The 11,071-nt window shown below is 46.9% G+C and overlaps 1 protein-coding gene across 1 annotated transcript in view; it reads right to left on the bottom strand.

The window, feature by feature from the left end:
• The window catches only part of NR1D2 (nuclear receptor subfamily 1 group D member 2), a 34,839-nt gene extending 28,781 nt beyond the window's left edge, over positions 1-6,058 (bottom strand). The window contains exon 1 of the mRNA XM_003781745.1: positions 5,729-6,058. Within this exon, the coding sequence (XP_003781793.1) occupies positions 5,729-5,744 (16 nt within the window). The 5' untranslated portion in view covers positions 5,745-6,058. The remainder of the gene's footprint in view (positions 1-5,728) is intronic.
• Between the last annotated feature and the right edge of the window lie 5,013 nt (positions 6,059-11,071).

Genomic DNA, 11,071 nt, shown 5'->3' with positions numbered 1-11,071 from the left:
AAGCAGGTAGTCAACTACAGACATTGTACTGTACTATCTTTTTTTTCTTGAGTGTCTTGCTCTGACATACTGACTAGGGCAGGTGTCCTCAAACTAAGGCCTGCAGGCTGCACGCAGCCCGCCTGGGACATTTATCCGGCCTGCCAGGTGTTTTTGCCACCACTGCCTATCCTGCTTAGCAGCCGACTCGTCCCAGGGCCCACAGTCCAGCCCTCCAATGCTTTGAGGGACAGTGAACTGGTCCCCTGTTTAAAAAGTTTGAGGACCCCTGGACTAGAGTGTTGTGGCATCAACATATCTCAATGCAACCTCAAACTCCTGGGCTCAAGGAATCCTTCCTCAACCTTCCAAGCAGCTGGGACTTACCAGCCCCACACCACCACATCCAGCTATTTTTATATTTTCTTTTGTAGAGACAGAGTATCACTCTTACTCAGGCTGGTCTTAAACTCCTGAGCTCAAGTGATCCTCCTGGCCTTGGCCTCTCTAACTGTTTAGGATAACAGGTGTGAGCCGCTGTGCCTGGCCCAAACTATTATTTCTTAGGTAGAGGACCTGAGCAAGCAAGTCACTTTCAATCTAAGCCTGAGTCATCTTCTATAAAATGAAAGTATCTTGCTTATTACAGAAATTGAAATGGTGTTCATGTAAGAGATTATTAAAGTCCTTTTTGCCCACATAGTTTTTGATGATAATACAAAAAAGGTAAAATTCCCAAACCAGCAAGTCCTAACACCTCCAAAAACAGGCAGAATGTACCTCTTAGATGCCTTGAGCTAAAATTAGCTGAGGCAGAGCCTTCTCTATTTTTAGTTGAAAAGGACCCTGGAGCTGGGCCCAGCTGCCAAGCAAGGGCTTACCCAGTGGTCAACTTTAGACAAGCCAGATGTTGATACCCAATTTTGCACTACAGAGAAGCACTTACTTGTTCCTGCATATACTGGGATCTTCTTGCCCCTTTTTCTAGGCTTCTGCATCATTTAAAAGCTCCTGTTCTCAATGCCAACCAACCTAGAAAGTATGCTTGACTTCAAATCATGACTATCTTTTTTGCCTTGTGACTTAGAACACTACAGGAGCTTTACCACCGAAGAACTTTAGTTTCCTCATTTTATTTTATTTTTATTTTAGCAGGCCCAGGCCAGCATCCTAACCACTGAGCTATCTGTACCCAGTTTCCTCATTTTAGAGGTGGGTTATTGATGCTTCCTACTCACAGAATAGTAGAATAAACCTAATTGAAGCACTCCAGTTCCAACTGAGTCCTATGTGTCAGGGCTCCAAAGAACAACATGCTCCCCCCCAATAAAAAAAAAGCCTTATAGGGCAGTGCCTATGGCTCAAAGGTGGGGCACTGGCCCCATATACCAGGGGTGGCAGGTTCAAACCCAGCCCTGGGCAAAAACTGCAAAAAAAAAAAAAAAAGCCTTATAGACCACCTGGGGAAATAGTGTTAATGTGAGCTATGTTTCACACAGATGACTGTGAACTACTGAGAAGCACACTAAATGGGGCAGAGATCAAGAAGGTAAAAAAAAAAAACAACCAAGGGGCCAGAATGTTGCCTCACAACTATAATCCTAGCACTGTGGGAGGCCAACGCAGGTGGACTGCTTGAGCTCACAGGTTCAAGACCAGACTGAGGGAGATGTGTCCCTACTAAAAATAGGAAAAAAAAAAAAAACTGAGGCAAGATCACCTGAGCCCAGGAGTTGGAGGATGCTGTGAGCTATGATGCCATAGCACTCTACCCAGGGCAACAGCTTGAGACTCTTGTCTCCAAAAAAAACAAAACAGACAAGGAGACATGTCTGTTTAAATGGTGTGACAAAAAAATAAATAAGACTTATTTTATAAAACAGTATTTTTGTCTTCATTACTGCAGAAGGGAGGCCAAGGTGCAATCTAGTGTCTGGAAAAAAACAATTTGACTGGCAACATGATTTTTTTTTTTTTTTTTGAGATAGAATCTTACTTGTTGTGAGTGTCTTAACTCACAACAACCTCAAACTCTTGGACTCAAGTGATTCTCTTTCCTCAGCCTCCCAAGGAGCTGGGACTACAGGCGCCTACCACAACGCCCAGCTATATTTTAGAGACAGGGTCTCGATCCTGATCTCAGACAATCCACCTGCTTCAGCCTTCCAAGTTCTGGGATGGCAAGATTTTTTAGAGGCTCAGCACCTGCAGCTCAGTGGTTAGGGTACTGGCCACACACACCGGGCCTGGCGGGTTTGAACCCAGCCCAAGCCTGCTAAACAACAATAACAAGTACAACACACACACACAAATAGCTGGGCATTGTCGCAGGTGCCTATAGTCCCAGATACTTAGGGACTATAGCCTCTTGGGAGGCTGAGGCAAGAGAACTGCTTAGGCCCAAGAATGAGCTGTGATGCCACAGCACTCTACCAAGGGCAACTAGTGAGACTCTATCTATCTCAAAAAAAAAAAATAAAAAATATTTTTTTAGAGAGGAATAAAGAAATGAGGAAGCTCTACAGATGCCTGCCCTTTTCCTCCAGGTGTAACATATATCACCAAGGATCACTAAGTGGATCCACATACTATGTCCTTCACACCAAGCTGTACATAAATCTTCAAAGGTTATATAGGCTAAACTCCATCACAGCACAGCAATTAACAGTTTGTACACCCCAAGAAGACTTTGTGGATTCGAATTCTGGCTCTACCACTTGCCTAGGTAATTTATATAACTTCATTTTACTTAGCCCCTCATCATTAAGATGGTGGCAACAGCACCCTACTTCATGGAATTAATGTAAGGAACCCATGTAAAGGACCTGACCCATAGTACATGCTTAACAAGATATTGGTGATTATTATTTTGCCATCATACTGGGAGAGTTTAATTAGAATAGTTCAAACAAAACTAACCCTATCCTTCCTGCTTCCCTTCATTTTTTTTTCTTTTTTTTTAAGAGACAGAGTTTCACTTTGTCGGTAGAGTGCCGTGGCATCACAGCTCATAGCAACCTCCAGCTCTTGGGCTTAGGCAATTCTCTTGCCTCAGTCTCCCAAGTAGCTGGGACCAGAGGTGCCCACTGTAACACCTGACTATTTTTTGTTGCAGTTTGGCCAGGGCCAGGTTTGAAACCACCATCCTCAGTCTATGGGGCCAGTGCCCTACTCATTGAGCCACAAGCACCGCCCCCTTCATTTTTTTTTAATGTGGTTTCTTTGTAGGTATTTCCACACCACCTTTTGGATTCCTTAACCCTACTGACTAGTAAAGCAGCTTCCTACTTCACTCTGGTTCTTCCCATTATCTTGCTATTTCTCTCCGCAAGTGCAGATTTCTTTGTTCTTATAGCCCTGATTTTTTTCCCAAGTTTAGAAAAACATTGTTGACTACAGATTTGTAGAGGTAAGAATAGACTGTGTAGGAATACTTTTCTACTTTTAAAATTAAATTACAGCCATGTTTATGATGTGAGTGCAATGAGTTGTATTTTACTTCTACAAACTTAGTATACTCAAATCAAAATCTTCCCATGACAAAAACGTGTAGTCAATTTCTCCTAACACATCAATATTTCATATCTGCATCAGTCATGGAGAAAGCAAACAGTGCATCAGGATAGTAAGATTAAATGACCACTGCGTGAGTGTTTATCAACTGATATGAACCTAAAGGGAAGGGCAGAGGTGTGCCCCACAGCCCTGAACTTGACCCCACCCTGGTCAATGTCTAAGACAATTTGAAGGAAGTTAAAGGGAATGTTTTTTAAAACTCCCTCTTACTATACTAGGTAATACCTTGCAACACCCTTGAACTTGACGCCAAAGAAACCAGAAGAAAAATCATTGAAAATGCCTACACTTCAGGTCAAGCAATTATGTGAACAATGAATGAAACCTAGCTTCAAAATAATACACATGAAAGGTCCTAGCTGAATGCAAGGTTACTGTGAGTCAGCAAAGCAATAAGCCAAAAATAAATAAATAAGCCTTCCAGAAAATTCATTTGCAGCAGAATCTAAAATGAAGAGGGCAACTTGGAACTTGGTAATTGTCCAACCACTTCCTCGGGGGGCCAGTTTACTTCTGGGTGCTATATCCCACAGGACAACAAGGATGATGAATGATCAGGAAAAAACAACAATGAGCAAGAAACATGGGATGAGAACTGAAATTGAAACAAATGAACCAGGGGAAGGGATGGTCAACTGTCATCCAGAAAAGTGTTTACAATTTGTAGCTCCAAAAGGTAAGATTAGTATCCGTGATCAGGTTCCACAAAGGCGCAAACCAGAAAAAAACTTCCTACCCAATGTAAAGGCTGGGTAGTAAAAAGATAAACCTGATAACCTCTAAATTCCTCTCAAGGGAAAGTTTAATTCTACGATAGAGTCACAACATTTTTAAAAATACTCTTAAAGGCTAAGCAAACGCATCAGGTAATTAAAATACAACTGGATGACTTACTTTATCAAGGCATTATTCTTAGAGGCTCATATACCTCAAAAAGATAAAAACGAAAACTGGCTGCTTCTGTAATGTCACATGTATAAAGGCCATCATTTGGGGCAGAAAAAAGGGGGAAGGGAACATGGTATTTATAAAGCCAAATCCTCTTGATCAGGTTTGGGAAGAGGAAGAGACTCATAGATTTAAAATTTTTAATTTAAATGAGTAACAGCCAGACTTATATAAGGTCTCCCAGTCACCTGAGTCATCCAGACCCTACGTGAGCTAAATGATTAGCTAGGGGTGTGACCCGTTTACCGTAAAACCCCAGCCCGAGGGGATTTTCGAGCTGTTTCTAAGACTGGGTTTTTAAGACACGTCGTGTCCTAGAGAAATCATTTTTTTCGGTACTGAAGCGGCATCCTAACAAAGACCGGTGCTATCCAGAGCATTTTTCGAGAGCTAAGCTCCTCGGAGTTCCTCCGAGGGTCCCCCATCAAGGGAAACCCCACGCTTCCCTCCAGGGACCTCCTCCGTCCGGCGGCAAGCCCTAGCCCCGCACTTCCTCCTCTAGCTCTACAAAGGATGCGCCCGTCAGCATCCCCAGGTGTCAAGCGGCTCGAAATCCACACCTCGGGTCACCTCGCGGACGTGCGGGCGGCGGCCCGGACACTGCGGCTCAGCGCTGGTCCCAGGACCGCCCAGCAGCGGGGGCCAGCAGGCGCGCACGCGCGGGCTCCTCCGCAGTGTGCAACCCCGCGGGGGAGGAAGGAATCGCTGCCACGTCACAGCCCGGAGGGTTCCAAAGGGGCGGGGCCACCCGGGAGGCTGCGGCGCTCCCAGCCTGCGCGCGCGCGCGCGACCCCGCCCCCACGTGTCCCTGCGGCCCCGGGGAATGTGGGTCAGGGAGCCGAGCGGCCTCACGTGTCCCCGCCCGCTGCCACCGCCTCAGCGATCATTATGTAATGCCGCGTCACGCGCCCGCCCAGCCAACCGGCTCCCTCGCGCTGCTGAACGTAAACATAGCGCGCACGTGGCTCGCGCGGCCGGGCCATGTGAGGGGGGGGCCGGGTTGGGCACCGCTGGGCGCGCTGCGGCTATGCAGGGAGACAGAAGGGCGGGCGCGGGGCGGCCCGGGGGGCTATGGGAACCTAGCCCGAGATGGACACGGAGCGCTCAGCAGCCCACCCTGCACCGTTAGTCCTGGGGACACCTCCTGCCGCCGCCCTCCGAGTGCCCAGGCGGGCTCCCAGCGCCCTCTCCGCCGTCCCCCCACCCGCCGCAGCCCGGCTCTTACCCGCATTCACCTCCATGGTGCCCTCGGGCAGGGGACCGAGGCCGCCCGCGTCCCGCAGAGGGGGCAGCGCCGCCGCCGCCTCAGCGCCGCACAGCCCCAGGCTGGAAGCAGCGGTGGTCGCGGGGCCCCCTCATGGGCAGAGCGGGCGGGGCGCCCGGGATCCGGGCCCCGCAGCCGGAGAGCGGGCTGCAGAGAGTGAGGACGGCGGGTCGGCGAGAGGCGCTCCTCGCGGGGACCCTGACAACAAAAGCAGCGGCGCGGCGGCTTCCTGCAGCCAGCGCACCGCGGCGGCGAGGACGGCTGACTGGGAGGGCAGCGCGACCATGTGACCCGCGCACACACCCCCTCCCTCTGCCCGCCCCTCGGCCGGCCGCTGCGGCGACTCCGCCCATCCCCGCTGCTCCCCTCCCTCCGCGTCTCTCCTCTCCTTCCACCGCTTCTCCCCTTCTCCCCTTGCTGCTCTCAGAGCCCCTCCTTTTCCTCTTCTCCCTACACTTCCTTTTCTACTTTCCTCCTTTTCCCCCTCTTTCCGCTGCCCTTCTCCCCTCGGCCCGGGAACCCCCTTCACGCCCGGCTCTCCAGGCTTGCCCGCTCCCGCACTAGCAATTAGTGACTCCTCAGGTCACCTGGGACGGCAACCAAGGACCGCCCCGTGGCTCCGGGAGGGAGTTCCTTCCAGGACCCAGGTCTGGGCCAGCTCGCTCAACCCTTGACTTTCCTCCTGCTCCTGTTCTCCTGCCCGACAAACCTCAAAACCCTGGTCTCCGAGGGCTCAGACCCTTTGCCCTTTCCATTACACCCCCTGGTTGATTTTATGCCAGTGCATTATTTAAATTGACCTGTGTTTTAAAGATTACCAAATTTGCATTTCAAGCCAAAATCAGTTCTCAGACCTCCAGATTTCTAACCCCTGCAGACTGTTTATTATACCGCTTTGTTTCCGAAATTGAAGGTGAGAGAAATACGTCTCCGAACTGAGCGAATGTGCACTTAAGAGTTGAGCATTTCGGCTCGACTCCCGTAGTGCACTGGTTACAGCGCCAGCCACATACACCTAGGGTTGAGGGTTCGAACCCCGCCCAGACCAACTAACCAACAATGACAACTGCAACAAAAAATAGCTGGGCGTTGTGGCGGGCGCCTATAGTCCCAGCTACTTGGGAGGCTGAGGCAAGAGAATCGTTTAAGCCCAAGAGTTGGAGGTTGCTGTGAACTGTGACACCACAGCACTCTACCCAGAGCGACATAGTGAGACAATGTCTCAAAAAAAAAAAAAAAAAGTTCAGCATTTCACCTTGTATGTGAATTCTATATCAAAAGAAAAAATTGGGACTGGTTAGAGCCTGTGGGTCAGTGGGTAGGGCGCTGGCGCCAAATATGGTGGCGGGTTTGAACCCAGCCCCGGCCCCAGCCAAACTGCAACAGCAACAAAAAAAAAATAGCTGACGAAGAGCTGGAGGTTGCTGTGAGCAGTGTGACGCCATGGCACTCTACAGAGGGCGATAAAGTGAGATTCTGTTTCCAAAAAAAAAAAGAAAGAAAGAAAAATCTAGGAACAAATTATAAGCATAAGCGTGCTGGGGTGAATTCACAGGGAAATGCATTAATGTCTGCAGTTTAAATGCATTACAAAACATGGGCTGATAAGAGGCATGGATAAAAGTATAGTAAGGTGTAAAATTTAGGTCGTGGGTATGTGGATATTCATTGTAAAATTCTTTCCAGTTTGCTCTTTGAAAGTGTTCAGTATAGAATGTTGGGTAAGGGGCCTGACCATGCTATTATTTACAAAATAAAAAAGAACGTTGGGGAATATGTTACGCTCAAGGTATATCCCCCTCCCCAAGTTCCTTCCCCATATCTTTATTATTTTGGTAATTCTGCAAATTCTTGAAACCAGCAAATAGGCTTCTTTCCTAATACTCCCACTGCCTTTTTATCCCATTCAATCGATTAACAAATCTGAGCTACTCTGCTTTCACAACGTCTCCAATCCCTGTTTCTCATCCTTGGTATTGCTAACACTCTAGAGAAAACCACCATCATCTCTTGCTTCAGCTCCTGCTATGGTTTCTTACCTGGGTGGCTGCGCCTTGGGTCCACCTGCAAGTCACTTCTCTTCAGCAGTCAGTATGTTATTTTCAAAATGTGAATGAGATCTGATTATTCTGCTCAAAACCCTCCAATGGCTTCCTGTTACGCATTGAAAAAAATACCCTGACCTACATAGCTCTGCACTGAGTAGGGGCCCTGCTTCTCTTTCCAAGGCTCTCTTGACACCCAAACCCCTCTGAACACATTTCCCTAACCACAATTGTCCTTTTTTCTTCCCTACCTCAGGGCTTTATCACCCCCATGTGATGCTGATTCAAGAATTTCCCCAGCCAACCTTTATCACTTGCATTTTCATTTTATATATTAGCCACCATCTACTTCTACACAGGTAAAATAAAGTTAATATGAACAGTCTTGAAGGTAGATAAGAAATCAGAGAATGCCACTCTGACAAGGCTATGTACTGTATGATTCCAAGTATATGACATTCTGGAAAAGGCCGAACTGTCAAGACAGAGAAAAGATCAGTGGTTGCTAGGGCTTCAAGGGGAGGGTGAAATAAATAGAGTACAAAGGAGTTTTAGTTTAGGGAAACTATTCTGTATGACATTAATAATGAATATTTACCTTCATACCTTTATCAAAACTCATGGAATGTACAACTCCAAGAGTGAACTCTTAATATGTACTGTGGACTTTGAATGATAATGATGTATCGATGTAGGTTCATCACTTGTAACAAATATACCACTGTGGTGCAGGATGTTGATGGCGGGAAGTTGTGCATTTGTGGGAGCAGCGGGTATATGGAAAATGTACTTTCCATTCCGTTTGGCTGTGAACTTAAAATTGCTGTTACAAAACAAAATCTTTTTTTAAAAAAAGGTATAAGAGGTGGCTCGGCGCCTATAGCTCAACCGGCTAAGGTGCCAGCCACGTACACCTAAGGTGGCCGGTTCGAATCCCCAGCCCGGACCCACCAAACAACAATGACGGCTGCAACCAGGCGTTGTGGCGGGCACCTGTGGTCCCAGCTACTTGGGAGGCAGAGGTAGGAGACTCGCTTGAGCCCAGGAGTTGGAGGTTGCTGTGAGCTGTAATGCCACGGCACTCTGCCCAGGGGGACAGCTTGAGGCTCTGTCTCAAAAAAAAAACAAAAAACAAAAAACAAAAACGGTATAAGAGGTTACCAACACTTAGATTTGAAAAGAAGATGTAGGTAATCCTAACACCCTGGGAAGGAATATTTTAGGGAATATTCCGGTTACTATTGCAGTGTAACAAATCAACCCATAACTTAGTGGCTTAAAATAAAGGCAATAATTTTATTGTCTCTGATGATTTCTGTGGGTCAGGAATTTGGAAAGCTGCTGGTTGGGAATTTCTGACTCAGACCCTCAGCTCAGGGTCTCTTGGTAATCATACACTGGGTGGAGCTGGAGTAGCAGAGGGCTGGAGCTAAGGACTACCTAGGCATTTCTTTCTTTGCATGGTATAGGCAACTTTGGGCTTCCTCACAACTTGGTGGCCTCAGGCCAGCCAGACTATGGACAAAGCAGCTCAAGGCTCCAGTACAAGTGTTTCAGGGGACAGGGCAAAAGTTACATCACCTTTTCTGACCAAGCCTCAGAAGTTATGTGGCATCAATTTTACTGCATAATTAGTTACAAGGGAGTTACAAGCCCACCTAGATTCCAGAATAGGGCATATAGACTGTGTCTCTTCATAAGAAAATTGTCAAGGTCATATTTTGAATAGCATGTGAGATGGTATATATCATTGCAACTCTCATTGTTGAAACAGGGAACAATCTTAAGGAACCACACACATGAGCAGTTGTTCACCCTAACTTGATGAGCACATTACAATGTTAAAGTTTTAAGATACTGTACATGGGGTGACTTATACTTGTAATCCTACCACTCTGGGAGGCCAACGCTGGTCGATTACTTGAGTTCAGAAGTAGACCAAGAAGACGAAGCGCAAGACCCTGACTCTAAAAAATAGCTGGGCATTGTGGCGGGCGTCTGTTAATCCAGCTACTCAGGGGGCTGAGGCAAGAAGATCACTAAGCCACCTCACCAAGCCTCAGGATGGTCATTTTCATCTTGTCCACCTGGCAGCATTTTTCTAAGTTGGAGAAAGGATACTCCAGAGAAAGGGATGAGATAAGGAGTACAGAAAGCCCCCCACTCCATATGATGGTTCCACTCTATTTTTGAGGAGCTTATTCTTTCTGTAGAGCTGAATGGCAGTTGAATAATATTTCAGATACAAACCTAACCTCCTGCCTAGTCTGAGTCCTTTATTGTCCAATCTTTGGAACAGAACCTCTCATTCAGAGAAGAATCTAGTAGGAAAAAGGGCTACTTATGAGTAATGAGTGCAAGCTATACAATGCTGCATCAAAACCCAAGATAATCCACATCAGAAACCATCTGGCCAAGATGCCTCATTGAACAGAGTGAAAAAATATCTAACGCCATCTGGAAACCCTCATTGAGTTTATTTATGTGCTTTGATTTAATAATATACTAAACAGAAATTTGGGGAGAAAATAAAGGAAATAAAGAAGAAAAAGTTGCATGACAGTTCAATAAATAAAAATGCTATAAGATATGCCTGATACTGGCTGGGCACGGTGGCTCACGCCTATAATCCTAACACTCTGGGAACCTGAGGCAGGTGGATCACTTGAGCTCAAGAGTTCAGAGACTAGCCTGAACAGGAAAAGCAAGACCTAGTCTCTATTAAAAATAGAAACATTGGGTGGTGTCTGTAGCTCAAAGGAATAGGGTGCCGGCCCCATATGTCAGAGGTAACAGGTTCAAACCCAGCCCCGGCCAAAAACTGCAAAAAAAAAAAAAAAAGAAAAGGAAACATTATGGCTTGGTACCTGTAGCTCAAGCAGCTAAGGTGCCAGCCACATACACTACAGCTGGTGGGTTCAAATCCAGCCCAGGCCTGCCAAACAGCAATGACGAATACAACTAAAAAATAGCCAGGCATTGTGGCGGACACCTGTAGTCCCAGCTACTTGGGAGGCTGAGGCAAGAGAATCACTTAAGCCCAAGAGAATGAGGTTGCTGTGAGCTGTGATGACACAGCTTCTAAGGAGAATGACATAGTGAGACTCTGTCTCAAAAAAAAAAAATCTTATTAAAAAGTGTTGATTCTGGCTTGGCGCCTATAGCTCAACCGGCTAAGGCGCCAGCCACGTACACCTAAGGTGGCCGGTTCGAATCCCCAGCCCAGACCTGCCAAACAACAATGACGGCTGCAACCAAA

The sequence above is a fragment of the Otolemur garnettii genome, unplaced genomic scaffold (assembly GCF_000181295.1).
Source record: "Otolemur garnettii isolate 467f Iridium unplaced genomic scaffold, OtoGar3 scaffold00002, whole genome shotgun sequence".
Lineage (NCBI taxonomy): Eukaryota > Metazoa > Chordata > Mammalia > Primates > Galagidae > Otolemur > Otolemur garnettii.
The sequence above is the reverse complement of the archived record's forward strand: the minus strand, read 5'-3'. Positions and strand labels throughout refer to the sequence as shown.